The sequence below is a fragment of the Lithobates pipiens genome, unplaced genomic scaffold (genome assembly GCF_037356315.1).
Source record: "Lithobates pipiens isolate NorthernLeopardFrog02 unplaced genomic scaffold, aLitPip1_a1.2 Scaffold_1, whole genome shotgun sequence".
Classification (NCBI taxonomy): Eukaryota; Metazoa; Chordata; class Amphibia; order Anura; family Ranidae; genus Lithobates; species Lithobates pipiens.
Window position 1 is genome coordinate 185,166,618 of NW_027507685.1, and position 13,065 is coordinate 185,179,682.

Here is a 13,065-nt window from a genome sequence, read left to right on the forward strand (position 1 = left end):
ATTGTACCCCTTCCCATTCACCTAAAAAAAAAAGTGTCAAAAATAAAATGCAGTACACAGGTTTTTAAAGTAATTTATTAAGGCAGGTCTGGCATCGTTTCTGATTTCTTTTCCCCTCTCCGGGTCTTCTCCGTTCTCCGCTGATGTCTTCTAGCCCTCTCTGGTTCTTCTCCCTCTGTCCGCTGTCTTCTGATGGTTCGTCTCTACTGTCACCTGCTGATGTCACCCGGAGGCCCCGCCCCTGCCCCCGGGGCATGATGGGGTGGTGACATCATAAGGGATGGGGCCTCTGGGTGATCTAACCCGGTGACCCTGCCCCAAGTCAATTTAGGTAGTGGCGCACTGCACACCCAGCATTAGAGCGGGAGAGAGCATTGAGTCTACAACGGAAGAAGAACAGAGGGAGAAGACAGGGGAGAAGACCTGGCAAAAGAGCAAGAAGACAGCGGACAAGACCGGGCAGAGCCAGAAGACAGCAGACAGTGGGAGAATAACTGGAGAGGGCTAGGGAAGACATCAGCGGAGAAGACCCAGAGAGGGGAGAAGAAATCGTGATGCTGGAGCTGCCCTAATAAATTACTTAAAAAACCTGTGTACTGTGTTTGATTTTTTAACACTTTTTTTTAGGTGAATGGGTAGGGGTGCAATGAACCCCATACTCATTCACATAGGGTGGGGGACCGGGATCTAGTGACCCCTTGTTACAAATGTGTCAAAAATAAAACACAGTACATGGCCAGGGCTGTCGGGAAGAGGCCCTTATCCTCATCAACATGGGAACAAGGTGCTTTGGGGCGAACCACCTCAAAGCACCCAATGCCCCATGTTGAAGGCATGCGGCCTGGTGCAGTTCAGGAGGGGGGGGTGCGATTGCCCGTCCCCTCCCCCTTTCCTTACCTGCTGGGCTGTGGGCTCGGATTCAGTCTGGTATGCATTTTGGGGGTTTCCCCTTAAAATCCATGCCAGACTGAAGGGCCTGGAATGGTCTTGGAGTAGGAAGCCATGCCGTTTTCTTTTTTTTTTTTTAAAAGAGTATTTATTGAGAAATAAATAAAGATAACAGTACAGATGCAACAGAGACATGTACGATATAGTGGGACCATCATCACAGATGAGGGGCATAAGAGTGAGAGCAGATTGTAGCTGTATCATAATGAACTTATACCATAGACTGAAATACTTGAACCAAACAGAAGGTAGTGTAACTAGTAGAACAAAGCAGCAATCTGAACAGTAACTGGATGGATCCTGAGATAAGAGTTAGTTGCGAAAGTAATATATATAAATACCAGGATAATGGCATTTCCCAAGATTAAGTAAAATAGCATATCATAGGATCAGGGGTAACTACTGAATGTAGAAAAGAAAAAAAAAGGGGGGGAGGGGAAAAAGGGGATATATACATAAAGACATAAGAGGGTGGAGAGGGGGGGGGGGGGTATGAGTTTTTCGTGTAAAGTCCCTGAGGTAAGAGATCCCAAGGGGCAGTCCCGGAGGGTCAGTAGGTTGCTGGGCGCAAATTAGACAGTAGATGGGGGGGGATCTGTCCCCGAGTTCAGTTGTCGAGTGCCATAGTAGAGAAAGGTGAAGTGGTCCAAGTTAAGGATGTCCACCGGAGGGAGAGTGGCAGATATGAAGGGAAGCCACAGCGCATAGAAGCGTGACTTCGCTTTTGCGTTACATCGGTCCTTGTATAGGAGTGAAAGGAGTTCATCTCTTCCTCCCTCCGTCGCTCAGACGCAGAAAGAAGTCCAGCTCTTTAGAATGGATTTCCTGGCTAGTAATAAACATAGCAGAGCCCAGTCCACGTGGGAGGGTTTGTACGGCGTGCAACTTGTGGGCACGTGGCTTCTGATGGAAGACCATGGGGTCCCAGTATCCAAAGATGAGGAGGAGGGGGTCCTTTGGCAATTTCAGCAGGGTTACTTTAAAGATGTAGGAGAGGATCCGGTCCCAGAAAGACAAAATGAAGGAACAGGACCAGAAACGGTGGGCCAGCGAGGGCCTGTTCTGGAGACAGTGGGGGCACTTGGTGCTGTCCTGATCGGTGTTAGATGGAAGGAAGGGAAGGTACGCCCTGTGTGCAATTTTTAGTTGCGATTCTCTCCATAGCTCGTTGGGGGTTAAGCTGTAAACTTTGTTAAGTCCTTGCAAAATTTTTTCTACTAAATCCGGGTCAGGGAAGTCTTTCTCCCAGTTGGCGACTGATGAGGATGTCAGAGGAGTAGAATTCCGCTGGAGCAAGGGTTTGTAGATGTCTGAAATTTTAAAGGTGTTTCATCCATGAGCAGTCGATCCAGAAAGGTTAGGGGGAAACGTTTACGTTCATCGCTGCAGATATCTTTTAAGTAACTGACACATTGCCTGTAGTGGAAGGCGTGAGCTGGCAGAAGGGAGAACCTTTCCGCTAGGAGTGAAAAGGGCAGAGGGTGGCCAGAGTCCAGATCACAGAGTGCAGCAAAACTGGTGATGCCCTTCTCTTTCCAGATGTGGAATGGCTTGTGGAGTAGGCCAGGGGAGAAAGAGGGGTTCCCCTGTATCGGGAGGTGTCTGGAAACAAAAGGGGGGAGTTTGAGGCACTTCCTGGTTTCCCTCCAGGCTATGTCCCTGAGTAGGAGATTGTGTTGAAGCAGTGATGGTACCGACTTCCACCTGCAGTGGAGGAGAGCTGTCAACGAGAGTGGGGAGACCATGGCGGCTTCCATGGAGTAGTTGGAGTATCTGGAGGATTGAGAGATCCAGTCTAGGCCAGTTCGCAATAAACATGACAGATTATACAATCTTATATTAGGCAGGCTGATACCCCCCTCGTGTCTGGGAAGATGCAACTTTTTTAAGGCTATACGTGGGCGTTTGCCCTGCCATATAAAGGAAGAAAAAGCCGATTCCAGAATCTTGATGTCCTTGTGAAGAAGGAGCAAAGGGATGGTTTGAAGCGGGTACAGTAGCCTGGCAAAGCTAACCATTTTTAGCAGGTGGCATCTTCCCAGAAGCGAGAGAGGCAGATCCATCCAGTTCACCATTTCCTGAGAGATTTTCGTGATCAGGGGGGGATAGTTGAGGTGATAAAGGGAGGAAGGCAACTTTCCAATTTTAATACCTAGGTAGGTGATGTAGGAGCTGGCGGTCGAAAAGATAAGAGTGTTGCGTCCAGGGGGGTTTGCGAGAAGACCCTATCGGGAGAATTTCGCTTTTACCATAATTTATACGAAGCCCTGAGCAGGATCTGAAGACGTCAAAGACCTCTTTAATGGTGTGCATGTCGGAAGCGGGGTCCGACGAGAAGATGAGCACCTCATCAGCAAAAAGGGAGGTGCGCAGGTCATGTTGGCCAATGCGGATACCGTGAAGAGGGGCTTTTTTGGGTCAAATATCTGGATAGGGGTTCTAGGGCGATATTAAAGAGGAGCGGGAGAGTGGACAGCCCTGGCGAGTGCCTTTATGCAGGCGGAATTCATCTGAGAGAATTCCAGCTGCAACTAATTTAGCTGCTGGGGAAGAGTACATGGCTTTGATGAGGTGACAGAAGTGCCCCGAGAAGCCCATTTCGGATAGAGTCATAGAGAGCCATTCAAAACTGACATTGTCAAAGGCTTTCTCCGCGTCTAACGTTATAATGGCAAAATCCCCATCCGGGTTGTTTTTGGCATGTTCCAGAGCGAGCATAACCTTACGGATATTCAGGGTGGCAGTTCTGCCTTTCACAAAGCCAGATTGGGCAGGATGAATTAGGGAGGGTATAATGGCAGCTAGTCTTGTGGCTATGATTTTGGACAGGATTTTGACATCCAGATTGAGGAGGGAAATCGGCCTATATGAGCCTGGGTCAAGGGGGTCTTTCCCCTTCTTGGAAAGGAGTTTTATAACGGCCTGGTTTCCAGAGGGAAGATATGGGCCACCTGACCAGATGCCATTGTACACCTTAAGGAGAGTGGGTTCCGTGATGGAGGAGAGGGTTTTGTAGAATTCACTGGTGAACCCGTAGGGGCCTGGTGCTTTGGACGGGGTTAGTTTGTGGATCGTGGAGGAGATTTCATCAAGGGAGATGGGGGCATTGAGAGCTTCTAGTTGTTCAGGGGTAACTTTAGATAGGAGCACACTATCTAAGAAGGAACGAGCAGCAGTATTATCTATGGGGTCTGGGGCGTAGAGGGCCGTGTAGTAGTTTAACATCACCTTGTTAAGTGCTTGTGGGGTGGAGTGCAGAACACCCTTCACGTCTTTAAGGGAAGTGATGTGCGTCGGGCGAAATGTGCCCTTGCACAGCCTCGCCAGGAGCTTGCCCGACTTGTTTCCAAACTTGTGGAGCGTTGCGTCGAGTTGAGATCTTTTAGTTTGTTCGAGTGTATCCGCCCAAGTGTCAAAACCTTTCTTGGCTGCCTGCCATTCGGCTCTATTGTCGAGGGAATCGTTAGTGGAGAGGGATCTTTGGGCTAGATGTAGTCGTGCACTGGCCCGTTTGTAATGGGACAGGGCGTTTCTCTTAAAGGAGGATGCATAAGAGATGATCCGGCCCCTGAGGAACGCCTTACCGGCATCCCAGAAGAGGTTCGGGGAGTCCGAATGAGGGGAGTTTGCCTCCGAGTATTCACGCCAGGAGTCCGCCATAAAGAGTTGAAAGTCAGGGTTGTTGTGGAGATACGAGGGGAATCTCCATAGTCTTGGGTGAGGTGGGAGATCTAGGTTGTCAAGTCTAACTGAGATCGGGGCATGGTCAGAAATAGCTATGTCAAGTACTTCTGCTTCAGACAAATTGGGGATAAGATCGTCAGAGCCAAAAAAATAGTCGATTCTCGAGAATATATTATGGAGGTGTGAGTAAAAGGTATATTCCCTGTCCGCTGGATGGATTAGGTGCCACAGATCATGAAGATGAAGGGATTCCATGGTGGAGGCAAAGTGGGAGGGAGTAGAGGGAGCACTTTTCAACCTGTGGTGTGGGGGAGGGGATCTGTCGTCCGTATAGTGCAGGATGTCGTTAAAGTCACCGCCAACTAAATGGGGGGTCTGGGTGGTGCGGAGGAGCCAGGAGGTCAGGTCACTATAAAAGGACTTGTTAGGGTTATTGGGAGCGTAAACGTTAGTGATCACTAGTTCTTTGGTTCCCAGGCGGGCATGCAATGAAAGGAGCCTTCCCTGAGAGTCTGAGTGCGTGGACAGTACCTCGCAGGGGAGGTTTTTGTGGATCAGCAGGAGTACACCCGCTTTACGGCTAACGGCATCAGAGCCTAGGACTTTGCCGACCCAGAGTTTCTTCATGCAATGAAAATCTGGAGCGGATAAATGGGTTTCCTGCAATAGGGCAATATCCGTTTTCAATCTTTTTAGGTGCCGGAGGACTTTCATTCTCTTATTAGGAGACCTGAGGCCTTTCACGTTCCGTGATATTATTCTCATGTCAGGGGGGTCGAGAAAAGGAATTGGGCCGATTTTACAGATTTGTCGCCAGCCGGTGGGCAGGGCAGGAGAAACTTTTGACTAAGTAAGAGGGACCTGGTGGGGCTGTGGGACACGTTGAGTATGATGATCAGGAAGGAGACGTTGTCTCCAACAGAAGGTAGGGGGAGGGGGCAGGGGAGGTGGGGAGCAAACTTAAACACATACAAAAACATAAACACTTGAGCGAACTTCGTTTTTTTCCGCATGGAGTCACTGTGTAGGCCAGCCCCCAGTGCACGACCCAAGGTATAGGACAAGAGCGTCCGGGCGGTGAGCATGAACAAGGGTGTGGCTGTAAATTAAGAGCCAAAGAGGACACGCGTCATGGTGTGGCATTAGTCATGCACAGTGAGTCCAGGGGGAGTACAATACAGACAAAAGACACGTGAGCAAAGAGCTTCCTACATACGTGCAACGTAAACATTTCAGTGTAAAGACCCAAGAGAGTGGATTGATCCACAGGTATAACATATAAAAATATAAACTATAAAGTATAAAATACAAAAGTACAAAAGTATAAGTATAAGGTGGCCGCAAAGGCGGTGGGACCACTTCTACCGGAAGCCAGGATGCCAATCGAGACAGAGGTGGCCAAGAAGGCGGTAGTGCGTCTGCTAAATGGGAGCAGAGCTTAAGGCTGATGAAAAAAAAAAAACTAGGAACAACAGGAAGAACAGTGACCGTGCCTGATCGGAAACAGTAAATAATAAAGTAACTTACAAAGCCGAGTCAGGCTGGTGGTCTTGGCGGAAGGGTCACCGGCGAGGTGAAGAGAGGAGTATTCAAGGGGACCGACGTGTCATCACCGAGGGGTACCACGATGATGGTGGTCCGGGGCAGAAGGCCTGAAGCGTTTGGGCGAGTCCTTCCGGGGGCTCCTTTGGTCCAGGGAGCGATTGAGCGATGAGGACTTGGATGGGGTGTGGGGGTGCGAACCCGAGTGAAGAGAGCGTAGGAATGCCTCCGCTTCAGAGGGATCTTGGAAGGTCAGTTGGTCGCCGTTTGGAGCCTTAAGGCGAAGGACAGCCGGAAAGGCCAGGGAGAATTTGAGTTGCATTTTGAAAAGTTCCGAGCACACCTGCTGGAATGCTTTCCTTTTCTTGGAGACCTCGATAGAGTAATCAGCGAAGATTAGGACCTTGATTCCGTCCAGTTGGAGGGAGCGAGTTTGTCTGAACTTCTGCAGGATCAGGGCCTTGTCAGAGGAGTTGAGGTACTTCGCGATTATGGGTCTAGGGGATTTGCGTTCAGGTGCGGCAGGACCCATACGGTGGGCCCTCTCTACCGTGCAGGGGCCCGGGAGGCCCAGGGCTTCCGGGATGCGCACTGCACAAAAGTCAGATAGCTCGGAGGTCTGTAGCGACTCAGGAATGCCAACAAATCGCAAGTTGCTCCGTCTGGCCCTATTTTCCAAGTAATCGAGTTTCTGTAGGATGTATTGATTTGTCCTGTCCTGGGAGCGCTCTGTGGCTTGGGCCTGGTAAAGTTCCTCTTCCATGTCTGACAAACGGTGTTCCAGGTCATTCAGTCTGGTGTGATGCTCGCCTATTTGGGCTTTGAGCTGTTGCATGCCTGCATTTACAGCCTTTTCTACAGATGCAGTTATCATGGGGGATAATAGAGCAGCCACGGCCTGGGCAATGCGCTCTGTAGTGGAGTCCCCAGCAGGCTGTGTGGGGAGAGTGCCCTGGGATGGAGGGGCTTGAGATGCCGGTGGAGGTTGTGCAGAGAGAGGGGAGGCAGGGTCACAGCTCACCTCCATGTCTGCTGCGCTCTGCGAGGAGAAGGGAGCCGAGTAGGCCGAAGCTGGGGCCTCGATTTGCGGCCACGCCGCGGTCGCGGGCGGCACCGTATTCGTTTGCGAGCCGGTTTTCTCTATAAATCTGTCCATGGCTATGTGGAGCGATACCCAAAGGTGATCCGGTGGGTGCCCGGCCGCTCAGCAGAATTTAAAAGCAGATTTTAGGGTCGTGCTGCGGGAGCTGATGAGGAGAGCAGTCACTCCATGCGGCGCCAGAACCGGAAGTCCGTTTTCTTTTTTATTTGGCGTAAAGTTCCCCCTCAAGATCATCAGAGCACAAGTCGCATGCCAAAGTCGGATCAGTTAAGACCGCGATCCGACTTCAGTGATATTCAATGAGCTGAAGTAGGAGTAAAGTCAGACCAAAGTAGTGCATGGAGCATTTTCAAAGTCAGACCAGTTAAGACGGCTTTCATAGGGAAACATTGATTTTTACACGTCATGCGACATGAGCTCTCAATGCCAGAACGTTTGTTATACCAGTGTGTACGTGGCCTACAACACAAAACAATTTCACAACTGCAGCTGGTAAGGCCTTCAACCAAACTGTATGTGAAAGAAGTTTAAAAAATTGGACCTGATTGGTCACATCTAGGCTGTATGCATCAGAAAAAAAGCTCAAATCCCGTAGGACGTTTCAGTAACAATGTTGTAGTGAAATGGAAGGGACATATTTGTAGTCTGAACACCGAACTGTATATAAACTACCATATTTACTCGTATACTCGAGTATAAGCCAAGTTTTTTTGCACTCTTTTTTGGCAGAAGCGCCCCCCGGCTTATACTGGAGTGAATGTCCCACTTAAGGAAAAAAAAAGTCCCGAAAATTGAGCCAGAAAAGGGGAAGGGACGTCCCGCTGGGTGCCGCACATGTATCCGCCCACCGCCCCTGTCAGTTTCCCCTCCCTCCCATGCTGTGTGTCAGAGATTTGAATCGCTGTGCAGCCATTGTAACGATGTCCCGTCTCCTAGACCACCTCTTGTGATAGACGGCACACTGATCCAAACCGAAGAATCCCTGTACCGTGTGTCATAAGAGGCGGGACATTGTTACCATGGCTGCACGGTGATTCAGATCCAGCTCTGACACACAGCATGACATTGCGACAACTCATTACCAAGCACTGGTAGGCTGTACCTGATGGGCACTGGTAGGCTGCATGTCATGGGCATTGATAGGCTGTACAGGATGGGAGCCGACAGGCTGCATTTCATGGGCACTGAAAGGCTGTACATGATGGGCGCTGACAGGCTGCATTTCATGGGCAATGAAAGGCTGTACATGATGGGCACTGGCAGGCTGCATGTCATGGGCACTGATAGGCTGTACATGATGGGAGCCGACAGGCTGCATTTCATGGGAACTGATAAGCTGTACATGATGGGCACTGGCAGGCTGCATTTCATGTGCACTGGCAGGCTGCATTTCATGGGCACTGGCAGGCTGTACATGATGGGCACTGGCAGGCTGCATGTCCCACCCTAGGCTTATACTCGAGTCAATATGTTTTCCCAGTTTTTTGTGGTAAAATTAGGTGCTTCGGCTTATATTCAGGTCGGCGTATACTCGCGTATATACGGTACCCCCATACTGAATGAAAACAATTGTTGGCATTAATTAGAAATGTTAACAACTGTTCATTAAAAAAAGTGACTTTTCCATTAGTCTAGAATTCTTCCTTAGCTATAGGGTAAAGTTGCCATTAAACCACAAAGGCCCAGCATGGTTAAGTGGGTGCAGTAATACAAAAAGTGGTCAACAAATCACAGGTCGCTTAAATCAGCTGCTTATAAATTTTGTCATTGGTTTTGTCTTAATCACAGACCAGAACTGAGTTTATTAACAGCCATGTCCTGTAATGCCATGTACTAAGGACCCTGGAGAGATATCATTTTTAATTACTGAAACCAGCCAGAGCTTCATTGTAGATGTACACGCCTTTGCTTAGCAAGACTCGCTTGGCAGCTATATTCTTTGGTTACTGTCATGGGATTACATAAAATGTCAACCTCCTGCCCTTTGCAATAGCAATAAGTGGACACCAGCAGCAAAGCTGGCCTTGTATTTATAAAGCTGGCCTCTAAAGTAGTTAGAACTCAATTCGACCTTGAGAAAGACTCAAGAACAAGCAGCGGGTTCCTGGGCAGTGATTAATTGACCCGGTCTCACTTTCCTGCGAGCAGCAGCATGGAGAGATAATTCAAAGATACAACAGATAAAGGAGAGTTGAAAAAAGTGCACAAAAGACAAGATAGAGAAAAGGCAAAAGGAAGAGAAGAAATAGGGGAGAAAAGCAGAGCAGCCCAGCCCAGCAGACCATTTGCAGCAGCTAACGACTTGTTCATTATGAGTGATGATGGATAAAGACTTCTCACGCTGTGATGGGATGGAGATTTATATGCATAGATCTGTCTCCCAACTTGGGAGAGAGATCATCATCATTTAATTCTATCTCAGCGGTCAGAGATGGGCGTCCGGAGGAGCTAGGTACCACAGCGTGCTGTCAGCTGGCACAATCTGAGCGCGTGCAGCTGGAACATCTGGAGCAAGCTGCCCAAGGCCCAGGCTGAACAATAGAGTCTGGAGCTCTGCCAAATTGCTTGCAGACGTTGGCAGCAGAATGAGGCTCCTGTCCCCTCTGCCTCTCGCTCATTCTTTATGAGGATCTGATCTCTCCCAGGCTTCCTTATCTGTCCCTGGGAATATGGCCTTGAGATTGCTCTCCCGTGTCCTTCACCACCTTATCTCTCACCACTTTTATTAAAAACTTGCTCCCCCTTTACTCGCGGCTGTCAATAGCTTGTTAAACCTTGTGATGAATGGGATACTAGTTGTTGGGCGAGGTATAACCGCTCAAAAAGGTTTTTTGGGAACAGTTTAAACTTTATTACATTTCTAGGATAGCAGAAAATGCAGTTCCCTGAGAAAAACTAAAAAAGGAACAAGAAATTATAAATGTGTCTACATAGTCAAAACGTTTTTTTTTTTCTTTTCTTTTTGGTAGAGTGGGGGAATTAACCCACTGTTGACGTTTTATTGCTGTCCCTGCTATGTAGACTCAACCATTCTGCTTGTCCTGGTGGCTATTGTCACTACGACAAAGTGATTGGAAATCTAAAATGTTATGTTTGTTACCAGGAAAAAAGGTGAGACTGAATCTTCCAATAGAGACACCTGTTCAAGGGAGGGGAATTTTCCTTACTCTGCAAAGATTTATTTCCAGTTCCTGTCATATCTACAGGGTTAGGAAATAAAGGGGAATCTTTCCAAAGGACTGTGGGTGCTTTTAACACTTCCCTGAGTTGCCAAAACTTAAAGAGATGTTAAACCCAGGCTATGAAAAACTCTCATTACATGCTATACAACAGTCTGCATTATTACAAAGCCACTAAACCATTTGTTTTGTGTACAATAAAATATAGCTGGTTGATCTTGCCTTTACCTGTCCTATCTTCTCTATGTCTCCACTGCAGGTTGAGATGGTATAGACTGGCTGGTGTCCTCTACTGAGCATGCTCAATTGTAGTTCACTTCTAAGCTTGTCCTCCTTTTTTTCTATCAGTTTAGCCCATGCGATTATACAATTACACAAGTGTGTGTACAAACAGTGGTAAATGACAATCCTCTCCCTCATCCTCCTCCATGTCCATCTATTGCTAAACACTATGCAGGGTGGAATATAGTATGCTGATTGAATGAATTTACTAAAAAAACTCACAAAAAGCTTAGTTTTAATATCAAAAAGTATTAAATATATCAAATGTAATTGCTAACACCTGTAATGCAAAAAAAGAGCTTTGGATGCAGATGTTGTCTGAACAGAATGAAAGCCAGTGTCAGTCATTATTGATGTTCAATAAAGGTTTATAGGGAGCCATAAAACAGATGTTTTTTTTTTTTATATATATCAGAATCACAAATGTGAGCATACAAACAGTGGTAAATGGCAACCCCTCCCTACTCCTCCTCCATGTCCTCCTAAAACAGTTTTATTTATTTTTTTAAATCTATATTTTAATTTTAATTGCTCTTCTGAAACATTTTTTTATTTTGGTCATGTGACCAGCACAGTACCAATCAGGGCTGTGCAGTAATAGAAGCCCCTCCCCAAAGGATCTTTCCCTGCAGAGCCCAAGGAACAGGGAAAGACCATGTGACCACAAAAAAGAGCCGCAGAGACTAAGATAAACAAAAAACAATATGCTATATTATATATATATATATATATATATATATATATATATATATATATGTTTTATGTTAATTATGACTATTAACACTTCACTGTTTAGTATCACCTTAAAGCGGGAGTCCGCCGTTTTTTTTTTTTTTTTTTTTAAAGCCAGCAGCTACAAATACTGCAGCTGCTGACTTTTAAAATAATGACACTTACCCGCCCAGCGCGCCTGCGATGTCGGCACCCGAAGCCGATCTCTCGATCGTCTCTCGGGTGCTGCCGCCGCCATCTTGGGTATCGGAATCAGGAAGTGGAGCCTTTCGGCTTCATTTCCCGGTTCCCTACTGCGCATGCGCGAGTCGCGCTGCGCAATAAGGATGGTCCCCGCTGTCTCTGGGATCCGTGTGTTTCCCAGCAGGCAGCGGGGGACCTTCGGAAAGGGGCGTAGATTCTGCGGAAAGGGGCGTACCTTCTGCAGAATCTACGCCGGAAGTGGGTGCAGATACCTGTACTGTACAGGTACCTGCACCCCCTCCCCCCTGAAAGGTGCCAATTGTGGCGCCGGAGGGGGGGAGGGTTCCAATGAGCGGAAGGTCCACTTTAGGGTGGACCTCTGCTTTAAAAAAGTATTTTGTCTTATATTAAAATGAGTAAAATACCAAGAAAACAAAATGTGTGGTGAGTGTATCCCAATACTGCTCTTATTTTGTAGCTGCAGTGCATACCCCAGGCCTGGCTCTTCTGTTTGGCAGAGGTGCCTAGATACCAAGGCAGGTTGCAGAGAACTACACATGTAGATAATTAAGGAAAAACGGTACACATGCATGCATTTCAAGTGTGTATTTAGTGATTGGCTTCAGATTTTATCCTCCACTTTGAACTGAAAGTGTTAGCCTGACTAAACAGTACAGAAGTCCGCCCCTGGCTGAGGGCTGGATCAATAAAAAGGATTTTGCCCCACAATGTCTCACACACCTGAGTTTCTCTGAGAACCCTTCCTGCGTTTCAGAGCTTTCTCCAAGATCTCACGCATGGTTACACTGGTACTGTCCACCTGGATCAAAGAGAATCCATGGGCCGCATTTCTGTAGAGAAAGAAGAATTATTTTAATGTACAATATTAACAAAAAACTTGGGAATAAAAAATGTATTGGTTACTAAACAAAAATGCATTGATAAAAAATACAGAGCTTAGCAATATTTTGTTCAGAAGAATGTCAGAGGTTAAAGGAGAAGTCCAGCCTGAGCTCGTTTGGCTGGGCTTCTCCTATAGTTCACAGGAGTAAAATTCCCTTTGCACTCCTGCGACCCATTTTCAGCAGAGAGCAGACTGAAGTCCGCTTTCTGCTGATGTCACAGAAATCTGCCCAGGCACAGTGTCATCTCAACAATGGGAGTCACCCCTTCATAGCTCAGCGCTCCAGTGAGCGCGGGGGGGGGGGGGGGGGGGGGCAGAGAAGAAAACTACTGATTAAAGTGGAAGTAAACTCCCCTATCGTTTTCAGCTAAGGAAGCTGCCATCTTTGACTCTGTTTAATCTTCAACTGCTATGGTGCTGCACATGTGATTCGTTTTGACACCAGCCATTGGATGGTTTGATAGTTTGGCTGAGAGCACAGCCAATGTGCAGTTAGCATTCCCGGCATG

At 47.6% G+C, this 13,065-nt stretch overlaps 1 protein-coding gene across 1 annotated transcript in view; it reads right to left on the minus strand.

Annotated features, from left to right (window-relative positions):
• Positions 1–13,065, minus strand: part of MAPKAP1 (MAPK associated protein 1) — a 341,504-nt gene that overhangs the window by 173,072 nt on the left and 155,367 nt on the right. The window contains exon 7 of the mRNA XM_077478999.1: positions 12,394–12,503. Coding sequence (XP_077335125.1) covers positions 12,394–12,503 — 110 coding nt within the window. The remainder of the gene's footprint in view (positions 1–12,393; positions 12,504–13,065) is intronic.